Below are 17,717 nucleotides of genomic sequence, written 5' to 3'. Positions count from 1 at the left end.
GCTTATGCTCCAGCCACATTGAATGAACTCATTTCCCATGAATGCTTTGCCCAACTCTGTCTCACTGTACCTTCCACATGTAACCTTCTCCTCCACCATCCTCATTCCAAATCCTACCTAACCCTTCTTTTTCAAAGTCTTCTTCAGGTTTCCAAGCAAAATGGCACTTTCTGCCTCCTCTGAGCTTGTGTAATTCTTCCTAATAACTAGGGTGACACTGTCCCATTTTTCTGCAGAAGTAAAAATGTATGTCTTTTGTTGCATTTAATTAATAGTGCCCCCTTTCACTCCCCAAAGCATCCCGTTTTTATCAATACATCATAACACATTACTCTAAATTGCAGTTCTTTGTGTAGAATTTCAGCTCTTTATTCTAGACTATAAGGTTACTTGCAACCAAATACCACGTATTTCCTTCAGTAACCACCCACTGAGCATCGACAACACAGCAGATGTTGCACAATGGGTTGCCCTGTATATTCTGACTTTGCCCAGCACTTGAGGTAATGGAAGCTGTTGGCCGGATCACCTCACAGCTGAACCATTTGAGGACTGATGAGAACAAAGACTATACTTGGAAAAGGTTCCTTTCGTGTTGGTTTATTATACAGGCACTTCAAAGGATACCTGAGATCATAACAAAATTACATGGTTAAAGTAGACGTGACTACTGAGCCCTCCCTTTTCTTTACGGAGTCACGTCCAAAGTTTGGGGCCTGAGCATTGTGAGAAACCCACCATGTCTGTGCCGCCCAGAACCTTGGCCCACTATACTTTAGGCTGCTCCATAGGATGGGGAAGTGGTTATATCAGTCTGGTCCATGTTCAGGTTTTTAGACCCTATTTTCTTGCTGCAATCATCACATAACCTAATTACTAATGTGGAAACTTTCTTTCACTGACATTGATCCAACCTGAACTCAGTGCAGCAAACCGGGCCACCACCAACTAGAAAGGCATTCAGTAAAAGCTTAATGAAATAAGTCAGTGGGCATTATGTCACTAATGAAAGCCATGGGAAAATTTAACTTACCTAGCTGGTAAAGGCTAACGGAAATAAAGCTAAAAACCTGTGATTTCTAGACTATTCTTCCAGCACAATTATTAAATATGCTAAATGCTTTTCTTATACCTCTGGTCTTTATAAAAGCGAAACCTCTTTTCTCCCCCATAAGACTCTAGGTCTTCTTAGGGTAGCTCAGTGTTGACCTCTGGTCCTCCAATGTGAAATGTTCTTAGAAAATGAACTGTGACCGATAAATTATTAACAACAAATTTTATAAGAAGAAAAGAATGTGATTTTATTTTCAAGTTTTTGAAAACTGTTTTCAGAAAAAAATAAAATAACAAGAACACATACAAAAACTGAAATCTTCCATTGAACTATAAACTCTTAGCAGAGGAAGGGACTTTTGAAGTATTTGAGTCCCTCTCCTTGAATCACTTCTAGTTTGATGTACTTCATCTCATAAAGGCAACAAATAATTTTTAATCATTTAAAGAAAGAATAAAATAAGGGAGAAAGGCCTCTTGTGTTACATGTTTTTAGAGGAAGGTCACATCCTTGAAGCACCTTTATAACATGAAGAGCCCAGTACTGGCTTCCAAAACAAAAAAAAATTCTGTGCTCTTGCATTATTTAAAAGTGAACATCTGCTGTCATCTTCCTCTATAAAAAGTGGCAAGCTATATTCCTTCAAGAACATTAATTTAATCATAGTTCACCTAGTTTTACACCTGGGATGAGGCTGAAACAAAAACAAAACAACCAGCAAACACAAGGCTGTAAATGAAAACTTCAAAATATTAATTATTTTGAGAAGCAATCAAATGAAAATCAATCTTGACTAACAAAACAAATTTCCCATTACATAAACAAATTCTATTATTTACTGAAAATGTCCACTATCGGAAGATCCTGATTACAATAAAGAAATACATTAAATGGAAACAGTTTAAGTAAAGGTGATTATCTGGTTCATTTCAGAAGGTCTGTTGGTCCAACTGCTAGCCCCACAAGCCTCTGACTTCTCAACGAAGTGTGACCAGCTCTTCTGAAGAGGTAGGGTGAATGGCAACCGTGTTGTCAAAGTCGGCTTTTGTGGCTCCCATTTTTACCGCAACAGCAAAACCCTGCAGCATTTCATCACACCCAATTCCTTGCATGTGGATCCCAACCACCTGGGAAACAAAAGAGAAAGATATTTAACACTTGAAAACCTCTAAAACATTTACATCTCTGATGACCCAGCCTACAAGCCCCTCTGTGGTCCTGCCTCCACAGCCCTACACAGCCCGTCTCACACAGCGGCCCCTGCAGGCGCTCGGCCTCACTGGCTTTCCTTCTGTCCTGACTACTCCCCATTCTCTCGCCTTCGTACAAATCGTTCACTCTGTCTGGACATCTTTATTCTCCTCTTTCAGGGTTAAAGCCCATTTACTCTTCAGATAGCTACACATTCCTCTCCTAGCAAGTTTAACTATCACATGGTCCCTCACTACCAATAATTCTCCGCTATGGTTCTATCACAACTCCAATGTTTTACTTATTTTGGGACTGAATAGTTACAGTCCATCTTTCCCATCAAACTTTCATATCCAGATGAAGGGCACCGTGTCTGCTTTTGCTCCCCACTCTGTCCATATGGCCAAGTGCAACAATGGCTGTTAGGAGGCACTCGGGCCACACATGCAGGGCGACTGCCCAAAGGGCCATTTTCCAGTGAAGTTTCTCAGTATACTTTAAAATTATGAGTTAATGTTCACATTCAGCAAATACTCTTAGGGTAACCAGTCCATTGAAAAACAAAGTTAGAGAACATAAAATTCAGCCACAAAAATAATTTGTTTAAAAACATAGCAAGAATATACTTAATATTAGTGAATGGTATACTTAAAAATGGTTACAATAGTAAATTTTACGTCATGTGCTTTTTACAAGTAAAAAAAGTATATCTCAATTTAAAACAAAAATCCCAAATCACGTATTCTATATGCATTAAAGAGCCAGATTTTTAGATATGTATTATGATCTAAATTGAATTTACAACACCAGAGTTTCTGGTGATGGCAGGAACTTCATATTATTCCTCTCCATATCCCAGTTCTTAGTCTTTCTTATACTGTCAGGTTATGTTTATCAAATGAATGATAAATGGTATGAAGAAATAACTGATATTTAGAGATAAGTAGGGTCCCTGCTGATTCAACATCTGGAAAGCTTAGGGTATTGAGGAACATTCAGAGTCGAGAAATAGTGACCTGCGTTTTGCTGCCCACCCACTTCCTTTCTTCTCTTTGCTCTGATTCTCTGCATTTGCCAGTCCTCACTGATGCTGACTTCTATGAGCCAGGGACTATGTCTTAGAGCTTTTGGAAGTGGCCACTGAATCGAATACAGACCATACTCTTTTTGATACGAGAAGTTGGAAAAATACATCTGAATCTTTAATTAAGCCATTGTCCCTCGGGGAGGCATGTTTCCAAGGCATACTGCTAAGTGGCATTTCAATGTTTAATTCAATTTGTAGAAAAGCCCACTAGGCTGACCTAACACTAAAACAAAACCTATACTTCAAACATTCCGTTTTAAAAACACCTGCTCCAATTCATACCAAAATCACAATAAGATACCACACTTCACATCCATTAGGATGGCTAGAAGAAAAAAACAGAATAACAAGTGTTGTCCAGAGTGTGGAGAAACTGGAGGAACCCTCATGTATGGCTGAGTAGGATGGAAAATGGCACCCACTTTGGAAAATAGTTTGGTAGTTCCTCAAAAAGTTAAACTCAAAATAGATCATTTCACTGACTGAACCTGCCTCTGCTTCACTGATTGGCTATATTAAATTTGCCTGGGATTAAATTCTTACATTTAACAATATTTCTGAGTGTCCTATCTATTCTGGCCTACTGGTCAAGGACGGTGAGCTTTTTGTGGTTTTTGACCTTTCCCCTAATGTTTGCAGTGGAACCTTCTTTCTAAATGAAATAGTACAAAGAACCTCAATATTCAGACAGACAGATAAAAGTGGGACCACTATGGTGGAATCAGAGAAGGCTTCACTACTTGGTCTGCTCCCTCTGGACCCCACCAAAATGCCCCCATCCCTGACAACCTTGAAATCCCTCTGCAGCTTACTGGGTTATCCCCATACCTTCTCCTCTTTGTTAGCACAAACCATTTTCATCACACATTTTGTTTTCCTTTCGGTAACTGCATGATACATTGGGGTAAAGGTGGTTGAATAAATCTTCACATTTTCCTTTCCATATTTAGAAATGGCCTCATCTATAATGTACAGGAAAAAAAGGATCTATCAAAAAAATGAATTAATAGAAACACAATAGACAACCTAATCAAATCATGAAGAAACACCAAACAAAGCCACAGTGAGCGACAGTCTACAAAATAAATGCTGAAGTCGTGAAAGATAAAAGACGAGGAGTTCTGTTTCGAAATTAAAGGAGACCAAAGAGTTCTAAAAACTAAATGCAGTGCAATATCCTGGATTGAAGGCTGGACTTGGGAGGAAAAACGTTAAAGAAATGCCATGATTTGAAATTACTGGCAATATCTGAATAAGGTCTAAAGTTTAGATAATAATGTATCGACTTATATGTTCTCATTTGAAAACGGCACTGTGTGTCTGTAAGGGAAGGCCTTATTCTTAGGAAATATACTGAAGTGCGTGTGTATGTGTGCGCACACGTGCAGAGACAATATGATAAAGTGAACATGTTAAGAGTATAAAGGAGTCCTCTGTACTATTTCTATAACACTTCTTTAAATTTGAAATCAGTGCAAATAAAAATGCCGAAAACAGTCAAAGAGATATGGTGGTGTGGAGAAAAGGAATTATCCTCTCAAAGTGGCTGTAGTTGGGGAGGAGATTAGAACCATGACAAGAAGTGAACCAAAAAGGAGTGTAACTTGGGGGGTCAAGACAGATCTGGCCAGCTGACAGACACCTAGTTTTAAGTTGGGGATGGAAGGAAGGAACCCATAAGTGATCCTCGTTTTTAAATACCTACCTTCTGTGAGTCCCACTGTGCCAATAGGGGGGTGGCTGAAAACCACCGTGGGGATGTTGTCATAGTCTAATTTGGAATCTTCTTTGCATTCAAAAAGTCTATGGGCAAGTTTTCGGCCAGCAGCTATGGCAACTGCAAAGGTATTTTCAAATCAGTGGTTAGCTTATTGCTCATTTTGACACAGCAGAGTTGTTGTAACCATTTAGCCATCTAGCTTACCATACTAGTTCTGACAAAGTTTTACATCAATGTTCATTATACTACCTAGTTCAATATAATAAAGACATATCAATGCCTTAGTTAACAATTCAAAACTAGCAGCTTATTCTATTACGACAAAAAAAGAAAGAAGACACATTCACAAGTTCCCAACTAATCTGACAGTTATCTACTTAATGAGAATATTACTTTTTTGTTTTAAATTTAAGATTTTATTTTATTTTTAGAGAGAGGGGAAGGGAGAAAGAGAGGGAGAGAAACATCAATGTGTGGTTGCCTCTTGTGTGACCCCAACTGGGGGGGGGACCAGGCCTGCAACCCAGGCATGTGCGCTGACTGGGAATCGAACCAACAACCCTTTGGTTCACAGGTTGGCACTCAATCCACTGTGCCACACCAGTCAGGGCGGATATTAGCTTTTTGATACAATATTTATGGAGCAAACTATATTAGTTTCAAATATCTTTAGTTTTAATTTATAGCCATGCTCAGTTCACACTATTTTAACATTTATTTTAAATTATTTTATTTCTTATATTTTTTGCAAGTTTATTCTCCCTTAGCCTGTTTTTATTCCTAATAGTCTTAGAATAAAGTCCTAAGTTCAGTAAAAGCATCAATTATTAATTTTATTGATTTCAAATTGACAGATCCACCCCCAAAAAATAAGACTTAAGTAGGATATGTAAGAAATTTCTTCACTTTGACATACTTTTCAACTGTTAGATTACATTTTTATTTTTTATCCTCACTTGAGGATGTACTTACTGATTTTAGAGAGAGGGGAAGGGAGGAACAGAAACATCGATGGGAGAGAGACATCGATTGGTTGCCTCTTGTATACTCCTTGACCAGGGACTGAACCTACAACCGAGGCATGTGCCCTGACCAGGAATCCAACCTGTGACCGTTTGGTTTGCCGAGTGACACTCCAACCAGCTGAGCCACACCAGCCAGGGCTGTTAAGATTATGTTTTAAAGTTTTTCAAGCTTTACCTATTATTTTGCTTTTTGTTCAGAGAACTTCCCAAAGATGCCAAAAGGCTTTGGGTGTGTACCTAGGGAATTTTCCATTCTGAGTAAGACCCAGGGCCGTTCTGGAATGGCTGGGGAGGTCCCGGACAGGTTTGGAGTGAAAGCACACAGAGTGTTGCTGATAATGGGCAGAAGTGGGACAACGAACTTGAAAAGGTGCCAGTTAACTCAGGGAGCAGGTTGAGGTATGGGATTCAGAGGACAGGGTCAGTCTTGCTAGACTAAACATCATATAAGAATTCCAGACTACATTACTTCTTCCCAAAGCCATTTCCTTCCACTGTCAACCGCATACAACTCAGATTCTAACTTACAGTGTTCTTCAGATGGTGACTGTACCATCTATATAAAAGTTTCAGTCTTCACTGAGCATTTTTAAAGTAAAAATGAGTAGTATTCAGAAAATGTGAGGCACCCAATCAACATGTTTCAATGTATTTTTATGATTGTAATCACAGAAAGACACTCATCCTTTTAACCTTGCTTAAGCTGATTTGACTGTGAACTGCTAAACAATTTTATATAACACACAGAGCCTCCCCTACCCAAGAAAAGAAGAAACATTACCTGGAGTAAGAAGAGCTTTTCCACATACATCCCCAACTGCATAGATGCCCTTTACGTTAGTATTCTGGAATTCGTCTACAATGATGTGACCTTTGCTGTCAGTTTGAATCCCCTAAAATTGTGAAGGGACATCATATAAATAGTTGGCCTATCAAATAAATCTCTGGGTCTACCTCATTTCAGGCACCTCTTTGGTGTGAACTCTTTAAGAACCACAAGATGAAAAAAATCTTAGCAAATTGGCAAGTTTCATAGCTTTTGCTTAATTTTAAAAGGAAATATTTTATCCAAATTTGAGGACTTTTAACAGGATTTGACTTTGCAATGTACAACTCAACTGGCCAGGTAAAATGTAAAGGAATCACTCAACTATCAGATGTGGTACTTGCTCTCCCCATGTAATCCATTTAGGACATGCTCTTCAACCTTTTCCACTGAAGCACTCCTCCTGAAGGACACTAACTCATACCGTGGAGGGTCACAGCCTGAAACAGTCATCAAAACCAGATTTGTTTGAACCTTACCATTTGATCTTTAAAATCCAAGCAAATTTTGCATTTTACTCTAAAACATACTGCTGTTTCCTTAAACCAAAACTTCTTTCCCATATATTGAGTTGAATTTTTGCTCTAAGATGTGTCATACTTATCTTGTGGCTTTCTAGATTCTACCTGTATATAGTCCCGTGTGAGAAGCAGAGAGACAACAGAAGTAGGAAGTAGGAAGCTTAGTGAGTTAAGAGTATATTACCTTTCAAGCCAGACAGAGCTGGGTTCATACTAGCTATGAAATCTTATACAACAAACATTTGAACTTCTAGTACAAATGAGGCATTAACCTAGTCACTGTGAATGCAGTGGCAAGTAACACAGATATCCTCCCAGCCCCAGAGTTTCTAGCCGTGAGTGAAGTTATTAGCTCTGTGCTCCTGGTTTCCTCATCCTGATACCTCAGAGTTGTTGGCAAGATTAAACTAGGTTTAGTAGCATGTGGACAAAACCTACACATACGAATCATTCAATCTGCATTACAAAATGTATCTTCACATTGAATGAGATTAAAAACTTTGCCTCATTCTTTTTTTAATTCAGCAAATATAGTTGAAAACTGGACCTGCTAATGGCTATATCTGTACAAAGGCAAAATACCTCTTGAAGGATAAGAAGCTGAATGGCTGGTTTTGTCACTATGAAAATAGTTTTACTAAGTTTCACTGAACAATAGGACTAAAAACAAGCAAAATGACTGCCTGGATATTTTATTTTTTAATGCTAAAATATATCTTTTATAAAAATGAAAAAGGAAGCTACATTATAACAGATTATAATATCAGAACATACACCAAAATATTATATAGTTCTCCAGAGGCTCCATCAAATGTATAAACCTCAAGCATATAAAATATCTATTATTACTAGTAGAATAGAATAGCATTTCAAAAAAGCCACCATCATCACAACCATCAACAGCAGGTGGTTACCATTTATTGATTCATACTGTAAGTTGGGATCTCAGTGAATTACTTTCCATATACGTTCTCATTTACTCTTCTCTAAAACTCAATGAGGCAAGTACTGTTATTATTCCATATTCATATGAAGCAATTCAACTTAAAGAGTAATTATGCTTCCTGCCTAATAAGGCCATGCAATTGGTAAGTAACAGAATTAAGGTTCAAAATTGGGTCAAACTCTGGGACCCATGCCCCAAGCTACTCTACCAGACTTTCCCTCAAAATGTAATAGCACAAATAAAAATGCTAATTATAACACTGGTGGATCAGCTTCACACCTGTTCCCATTTCCAAGTGCCACAATGTCTAGACCATTTACACACCCAGCTATTTGGGTTAAAGCTACAGGCAATAAGGAATAATGACAGGGTTTTAAAGAGACAAGTATAGTAGAAAGAAAATCTGTAAGAAAGAGGCTAGTTATGAAACTGCTAGACAGTCTAGATTAGAGGTGGCAGGGACCTGATCTAGAGTGATGCCATTAAAAAATAAAATATTTTAAGTTCATATAAGCAGCAATGGATTTTTGTTACAAAGTGGACACAAGGAATAAAGAAAAAAAAATCTAACAGAACCAGCCAAAGTTTAGGGGGCTCTGGGTGGGTTGAGGGAAACACAGGGCTACTAAGAGATTTAAGAATGTTTCGGGCAGCCGAAATCAGCTTACCACTTTGTTTAAATTCAGGCCACTGGAATTTGGGTCCCGCCCAATGGCCCAGAGCAGGCAGTCAACATCTGGAATCGTAGTCAAGGTGGGCTTCCTACCAGGAACTGAAGTAACCACGGAGAGCTCCAAGCCTGAGGAAGTCTTTTTAACTTCCTTGACCTATTGGCAAAAAAATGTGTTAACTGTGGGGGAGGTAGGAAGAAAGGAAAGCCAAGAGGAAACTAAAATTCTTAACATTTAAAAAATCCCCACTGAATCCTACATGTGCATCTTATGTGATGACATGGTTACTTCTGACCCAAAGCCACCAACATTAGAACTCCTGGGAGCCAAGAATGTCTCTCAGTTGCCCCAAATCATCCAGCCAATGGCCAGAAGTGGCAGCTCACGTCACCCTCCTAATACTTCAGCTTAAAACAAAGTATCCTAAACTACACCTTTAAAAACTTTATTAAGGCCCTGGCTGGCGTGGCTCAGTGGATTGAGCGCCAGCCTGTGAGCCAAAAGGTCACCAGTTTGATTCCTTGTCTGGGCACATGACTGGGTTGTGGGCCAGGTCCCCATTTGGGGGCGTGCGAGAGGCAACAGATTGATGTTTCTCTCCCTTTCTCCCTTCTGCTCTAAAAATAAATAAATAACATCTTTAAGAAAAAAACAAAACTGTGTTAAGAGTCATAAATCTAAGCAGAGCACAACTGGAGTGTAAGGAAGACGAAAACTCTCACTAAGAAACTTTTCATAACGCGCAGTCATTGCTTCTCCCTGGACATTTCTGACCAGAATGAGGGGAGGGACGGTAAGAATTAGGTCAGGAGAGTGGAGCCCATGCACAGCTTAGTGAAGGTCCCAAAGGATGCTGATGTGGACGCCAGCACCCATCTAGCACTTTCACCTTCACAAAGCATATTGACATTTATTAGTTTACTTGACATGGCCTATGGTGAAAGGGCAAAACGCGGGGGGAAAAGAACCACTTTTACAAGGCTAATGCTCCAGGAAAACTCTGAAATTTAGGTGATTCCCTGAGAGGTAAAGCATTTTGTAATTCTTTCCACCTGCAAACCCCAAAAGTGTGTGCTTTAAAAACAGATTCCATAATATTTCCTGAAAAATAAGGATGTTCAATAAGGCACCTAAGCACAAAAATTAAAGTTTTAGTTCTAACTAAAGTCAACTACCAGATTTCTAATCTTTTATACCTTGACTTCATTAATACATTAATGAGAAATATAGCAGCTTAGAATAAAGAAAAGACTTGGTAGTACTCTAGAAAGGAATAAATTGACTGAGGTAGATAAAAGTGTTTGTATCTATAAAACTAATAGCCCCGGCTGGCGTGGCTCAGGTGATTGAGCGCTGGTCTGTGAATCAAAAGTCGCTGGTTCAATTCCTGACCAGAGCACACATGTGGGCTGCAGGCCGGGTCCCCATTGATGTTTCTCTCCCCCTCTTTCTCCCTCTCTACTGCACTCTCTAAAAAATAAATAAAATCTTAAAAAAAAACCCAAAAATCTAATAGGGCGAAGCCAAAAGCACAAAGTGTGATTCAGGACAGACAGACAGAAAGGGCTGTCAGCGTGCGCCGGGCCGGTCGTACCTGCGAGTGCTTCAGGACCTCTACGCCTGCATTCTCCAGCTCCTCGGTGCAGTTGGAGCTGATTAGTGAATCAAAATTTCTAAGTACCTGTATACACACAGTGAGAGCAGAGGGGTGGACATAGGAAAGAGTAATTATATCTTATTAAAGATATGCTACAAACCTGGCAGGGAAATTTCAGTATCAACCTCCCTCTTAGCACCTCCTTTATTCATGGCCACACTGTGAGTGCAGTTTTCATGGATCTATTTTCCTACGTCCCCACCGATGTCTGTATTACATCTGACTTCACCAACTCCTGTTTTAGAGTTAAATATATAGGCAGCCTTCAAGCTTCCACTACCTTCACCACGTCCCTTCCTCCCAGGCTTTTTTCTCTTTTCCATAAGGGACCAGAAATTTTTTTCCCCTTTCAGTATTCCAAGGCCAGCTTTCCCTCTGATACGATGTAAAATCCCCTTATCTAGGCAGAAAAATCAACAGCATCGTTTTGAAGATTTTTTCTTTAACTTTAGTCTTACTAGTTAAGATCTCAAGCTATTTCAGGGATCTAAATTTGGTAAATATGAATTTCATTCCTATTAAAAGTTCCCAACAAAGTTAAAAACATTATGTCTTCTTTTATGATAGGTGTTGTCCTAGAGAACATCTGTCTCTCTATCCATCTATCTACTCATCTTCAAATTTTTCTAATGATTGTATGGGGTAGGTGATGTTATCCCCATTTTTTTTCAGATGAGAAAGCTGAGACTCCAAGACATGGAGTGACCCTTAGAAAGTATTAGAACCAGGACTGATATTCAGCTCAATCTGATTCCTCAGATCAAGTTCTTTCCATGACATTATGCACCTGCTTCTTTAGTGGCATAGTCTTGAAGCCATTTAAAGACACTGGGACCACTAAGAACTGACCACTGTGTGTCTATTGGGGCAGACAGTTTCTGCTCCATTACCCCTTTCAGGCCTATACACCCTGGGAAGGCACAGGGGACGTGGGAGAACGAAGGTATAGAAAGCCACTCTCTTGCCACATCTGTCAGATCAGTTTCTAGTGTCACTAACTGGGGAGTAAAGACACAGGACTTCATATTCTTAGAACCAAGGCTCATTAATCTCCCCTCCACATCTGTAGAAAGATTTTATTTTTACTTAATTGAGTTCAGAATACCAAGTTGAGGTGGGAAGTTCAAGGCAATTGGTAAATTCTATCTTCCAAGGCATTTACATAGTTTTTAGCACTGCTGTTAGAACAATAATCTGATACTTCACCTACTTCACAGTCATTGTTCACTTAGTCGCTGTGAGAATGCTATCATTAAGGTTAGCACGCATGCTGTGAGTGTATTAGGTGGGCTGAACTCACATATGGACACCGCTGTTCCCTTTCCAGTGGAAGAGAGAGACATGTAACTCCTGCAAGCTAAACTGAGCTCAACACTGTAAATTACTGATCATTCACTCCAACAACAGGTATGTATTAAGCTCTACTCTGTGGAAGACATAAATTATCAGAATAAAAGGCATATAATTAACTTAAAGGATGTACAGATAATGTGGTTTCTAAGAGACAGAAATTGCATGGAAGAGAACAGGAAAAATTTCTTGGAGAATGTGTGATTTGCACTGGACCTTGATGATCTGGGAAGGGAAAGCACCTGAAGTAGAAGAGTCCGTATAAATATAAGGAATGGGACCAGGTTGCAGGTGGGGAATAGCAAGTAGGCTGGTTGGAATGGAAGGAATTTGAGGAAACAAAGTGGGGAACAGGCTAGAGAGTGTTCAACTCCCTCTGGAAAATAGGGGCGCATCTGAGGAGACTGCTTTTATGAGGGCTCAGTATATACTTGGAGGGACACTCAGACCTGACAAATGACAACAGTAGATCAATATGCCACAGGAGGACTGTATGGAGGACTTGGTGGTGATGGTGGTGGCGGTAACGACAGAGGTGATGACGCCCTTGGTGATATGATGACAGGGGTGTGATATGATGACAGGGGTGATGAAGAGGACACTCAGTGGAAAAGGCAGGTTTTTTGAAATATAACAGAAAAACCTACATTTCCCCTACATATTATTGGTGAAAGTCTATCCTAATTCTTAAGGTATGCAGCCTCAAAGATGGTAATAGTCATAGGGGAGATCACGGCATTGATAATGCAGTAGATTTAAAGGTCAGCTAAATGAATTTAAGAAGACAATGAAATCTAATGAGATATGATCAGGCCTCTTTCAAACAAAAGGCGACACAATTAAAGACAAATAAACTGGGAACGAGGAAACAACCTAAGGCACAGAACTAGCCTGTAGAATCCAGTGACGGTGGATAAATTAACAGATAGTATTAAGAAGAACTGTGAGATTTAAAAAGCACTTGGCACTTACATGAATAAGCAATGTTTTTAGTATCTAATATCCCCAAAGATAAGTATCATTATCATTTGTTAATTTTCACTTAAGGTGCTGAAATAGCTATTCTTTGCTTGCCCTTATGAAGTTCCATGCCTAGGAGAATCATTGAACTTTGAGTTAATTAGGAGCCACATGACTTCTATAGTATAACATCACTGAAATAAGAAACAGAATTGACATAATAATTAATCTAAGTTTTTTGCTACCAAGATTTTTGTCTTTTTCAAAATTCTCAATATTATTTCCAGTTGGATTTCAATGATCTTATAACAGCTTCCATTACTGCCCTCAGGAGACTAGAATTTAAAATAATAGTTGTTGCCCTGGCTGGTGTGGATCAGTGGGTTGAGCATCGGTCTGCAAACCAAAAGGTTGCTGGTTTGATTCCCAGTGAGGGCACATGCCTCGGTTGTGGGCCAGGTCCCCAGTTGCGGGTGTACAAGAGGCAGCAAAGCAACGGCTTTCTTGCACATCTATGTTTCTCTCCCTCTCTTTCTTCCTCCCTTCTATTTTCCCTAAAAAATAAATAAAATCTTAAAAAAAAAAGTTGTTAATGTCTAGCAACTTTTCTTTTCTCATAGACATCTTCTTTCTTTCTCTAGAGCTTTCTTTCTGGTAACGCACATGCAACACAGCCCTGGCAGGGTGAAGGTGGGGTTCATGAGTTATTCACAGGCTAGTTCTAGGAGAGAGTTACGCTGGGACAGGGAGCCCAGGGAGAGGAGCCTGATGCACCGAGGGTGGGAAAGGGCAGGAAGCCCAAGCAGATGTGGCTCTCGGCAAACAAGCCACTTTTCCAAATGCAGGAAATGAACCACTCTATTGATAAACTGCTGCAGTTTACTGGCTTATTTATATGTTAAATTCAGAGTAGCTATCCCTCTGCCTTCCTCCTTCCTTCCAATTTGCTGGATATATTCCACCAATGCAAAGTACCTGTACATATAAAAAACATTATTCAGGACCTAATTCTTCTGGGAGTTAAATGTATGACAATTTTCAGAGCCAACAAGACAGTTCCTTAGACTCTCAAGATTAGACTACACACTAACCAGGATTATCAGTTTCCCTCATCTCCCTCCATTTGCTCAAATAATCAAGAGTTTGAATCATAGCATTTGAGAGGCCAAGGATCTGATAAATCCTGTTCCAAAAGCATTAAATGACCTGCCCAAGCTATTGCTGCCCCACGCCATGTCTCAGAAAGCTTTAATACTGTTCCACAACCTGATGGTGCTAAGCCACAATTAAAAACAAAAACAAAAACAAACATACAAAGCAACACTTCATCATTAATGACAAACATGGAGGCAGAATTTTAACAGAAAAGAAATATTGGTTTGGGCTTCTGAGACCTTAGTTGACTCTCAGTTTTGATACTAATTAGCAGTCACAAAACCTCTTTTGGCCTTAATATGAGGTTTGAACAGATCTATTTTTTTTGTGGTAAAAAAATGCATAACACTAATTTATCAACTTAGCCATTTCCAAGTGTACAGTTCTAGAGTGTTAAGTATATTTCTATTGCGCCGATCTCCAGAACTTTTCCCTCTTGAAAAATTGAAAATCTGTACCCCATTAAATAGCAACTCCTCATTTTCTTCCTCCCCCCAGCCCCTAGCAACCACCAAATAGTATTTGTCTTTTTGTGATTGGCTTATTTCATTTAGCATGTCCTCAAGGTTCATCCACTCTGTAACATGTCAGAATGCCATTCCTTTTTAAGGTTGAATAATATTCCATTGTATGTAAATACCACATTATGTTTGTCCATTCATCCATCAATGGACCCTGGCTGGCTTCCACCTGCTAGCTACTGTGAATAATGCTGCCATGAACATCAGTGTGTAAATATTTTGGATGTTTCCTTTCAATGCACAGAACTTAGTTAATTGAGTGTTAATAATCCAATAGTACCTGATCATACAAAATTGACTTCCAGAATAATAAAAGTCTGTTCAATTTAGCTAATATTCATATCTAAGCCTGCATGTCTCCTAATTAAGGCATATACTATCTAGCCCTTCATGATGAAAATACGGGCCAGTTTGTTGAAATCAAAATCATTTTTATCAACCAGCAGGTGGTAGTGGGAAAGGACTTAAGGCCTAACTTAAATGGCTTCTATGCAGTCCCACATGCAACAAAGTAACTGACCGCCACATGCTTTGTACCCTAGTATTTAATGACAACATGAGAGGAAATTCTCCCTGTAAATTTTTTTAAAGTTTAACATTAAGAAAAGAGAAGGTGAAAGGACAAAGTTTACCTTATCGTGCCGTATCATGAGTGACGTCTTTGAGCCCAGAGCAGAAAAGATCCCAGCTATCTCCACAGCAATGTATCCTGCACCAACAATGACACTGCGGCTAAAGTGAACGCAGGTTGACATGTTTAAATAAACTTAGTCTGGAATAATTTTAAATGTATAGATAAGTCGAAAAGCTAGTAAGGGGATGTCTTGTACACCTCTGCCCAGTTTTTCTCAAAGTTAACATGCAACCATGGTGTAATTGTCAAAACTAAGAAACGGACATTGGTACAATTTGAATTAATTCATTTAAACCCATTTATTCCTAGCAATGCAAGTTTAAGAAATGATGTTAGCCCCGGCTGGTGTGACTCAGGATTGAGCACCAACCTGTGAACCAAAGGGTCACTGGTTTGATTCCCAGTCAGGGCACATGCCTGGGTTGCAGGCCATGTCTCTGGCTGGGAGCATGTGAGAGGCAACCACACACTGATGATCTTCTCCCTCTCTTCCTCCCTCCCTTCCCCTCTCTCTAAAAATAAATAAATAAAATCTTTTTTTTTTAAAGAAATTACTTTAAAATATTTAAAGGACAGATATCCATACAATAAAATGTCTCTGAGGGCAAGTTTAGATTGACTTATATCACCTAAACAAGACGAGTCATGACCACATGTGTCATGGCATTTAATCCTAAAACCAAACAGTACAGGGTGGACCACAGGGAAGAAAGGCTGTTCTCTGCCACGTTTGATGCTCTGCAGACAGCAAAACTAAAAAGACCGCTTTTCTTTTACTCAAAAGATCACCTGGTCTGCGTATCTTAACAGGACATTTTCACTGCGGTGATGGAACTGCAAAGAAACCCTCGTCTCGTGTCAACTGTGGCTCCAGATGAATTAAAGAAAAGGCGTGCGCATAATTATTTTTAAAGAGCACATTTATTAAAGCTGGGGACAGCGAGACAAGGAAGGGCTTAGGGTAGAAGAAGCAACAGGAGAGAGCCTAAGTGGGGCTGCTTTGGCTCACTGGAAGCCACAGAAAAGGGGCCTTGGGGACAAGCTCAGGGAGTTAGCCTGGGAGGAGCCGCTGCTGCCCACGGCTGTCTGGCTGCAAGCGCCATGGGGTCCCTGAGGGTTTAGGAGAGAAAAGGAGAGATGCGTGCAGGAGAGGGAAAAAGGTGTGGGCAGAAAGGTGTGGGCGTGCTCTTTGGAGGAGAGCATGCCACCATGAATTCTCAGTCATCCCCCATGAAGGCCTTTATAAAGGCACAGGATTAAGACCTCAAATCGGATTGCAGCACCTGTGAGGGAGGAGCACAGCTGAGAATATTGACTCCAGAGTGTTACTCAGAAGGAGATCAAGGCCCTGGCTAGAAGGGTCTCTGTTCCAGTTCCTCTGGGTATCACCTCCTCAGGAGTGAAGGGAGGATCCCTCTAACCTGGAAAGCCTGTGATTGGCAGCTTCCTCATCCCTTTTCTCCCTATGTATCTAAACCCATGACAGAAGTTTACTATGGTTATTTGGACAAACACATATAAAAAACGATTTCAGAAAATCTATTTTTGTGAGACTGACAGAGCTTTTATTTATGGAGATCCCTCTGCACTAGCTGTTTTGAAAAACAGAATCAGGCCCTGGCCAGGTAGCTCAGCTGGTTAGAGCATCGTCCCAATATGCCAAGGTTGTGGTTCAGTCGTGGTCAGGGCACATGTAAGAATCAACCAATGAATGCATAAATACGTATAACAACAAGTCAATGTTTCTCTCTCTCAAATAAAAAATTAAAAATTAAAAAAACAAACCAGAATTAGTTATCTGAGACACATTATCAATTGAGTTTGTATCAAATTGAAGACAGAAGATAGTTTTAGGGCTTTACTATTTATTCTTCAAAACCATCTGTGTTTGATTCTGGTTTTAAAAGTTCTGCCATGGCCTCTGACCAGAGGCATGAAAGATCTGAGTCACTTAATGAGGGGTCCCGGTGAATGAGATACCCAAAGTCATAAAAAGAGAAGAGGCAGGAGAATGGAATTCAGGAAATGCCTGCATTTAATGGTTGGGGGGCGGGGAGAAATGTCAGCAGGAGACATTGAGGGAGAATGAACGCGGAGTCAGGAAGAACCCCGGCTTACCTAGGCAATTCTTCCAGCTGAAAAAAGCCATCACTCGTTATTCCTAGGCTGGCACCTATGTAGGAAAACACAATATTGATCACACAGACTGGGCTTTCTCTTGGAAAATCATCACAACAGTTTGTGCAAGACTCAACCCTTTCCCAACCATCACACTCTCTGTTCTGACAAGTTTTTATAGTCCTCACCTGGGAACCTGCCAACCAAGCCCTCCCTGAGTCAACATTCTTATTTTCTCTCTAGAAATAAGAGCAGTGATGACTAAATAACTATTAAATATC

At 39.8% G+C, this 17,717-nt stretch overlaps 1 protein-coding gene across 1 annotated transcript in view; it reads right to left on the bottom strand.

Moving 5' to 3' along the window:
- Positions 1-1,275: 1,275 nt before the first annotated feature.
- Positions 1,276-17,717, bottom strand: part of GSR (glutathione-disulfide reductase) — a 35,415-nt gene continuing 18,973 nt past the window's right edge. The window contains exons 6-13 of the mRNA XM_090258392.1: positions 17,437-17,491; positions 15,317-15,416; positions 10,636-10,722; positions 9,039-9,197; positions 6,859-6,970; positions 5,038-5,169; positions 4,161-4,294; positions 1,276-2,181 (exon numbers count right to left, since the gene is read on the bottom strand). Coding sequence (XP_090114518.1) covers positions 2,032-2,181; positions 4,161-4,294; positions 5,038-5,169; positions 6,859-6,970; positions 9,039-9,197; positions 10,636-10,722; positions 15,317-15,416; positions 17,437-17,491 — 929 coding nt within the window. The 3' untranslated portion in view covers positions 1,276-2,031. The remainder of the gene's footprint in view (positions 2,182-4,160; positions 4,295-5,037; positions 5,170-6,858; positions 6,971-9,038; positions 9,198-10,635; positions 10,723-15,316; positions 15,417-17,436; positions 17,492-17,717) is intronic.

This window comes from Furipterus horrens, unplaced genomic scaffold (assembly GCF_987537825.1).
Source record: "Furipterus horrens unplaced genomic scaffold, mFurHor1.1.pri manual_scaffold_12, whole genome shotgun sequence".
Classification (NCBI taxonomy): Eukaryota; Metazoa; Chordata; class Mammalia; order Chiroptera; family Furipteridae; genus Furipterus; species Furipterus horrens.
The sequence above is the reverse complement of the archived record's forward strand: the minus strand, read 5'-3'. Positions and strand labels throughout refer to the sequence as shown.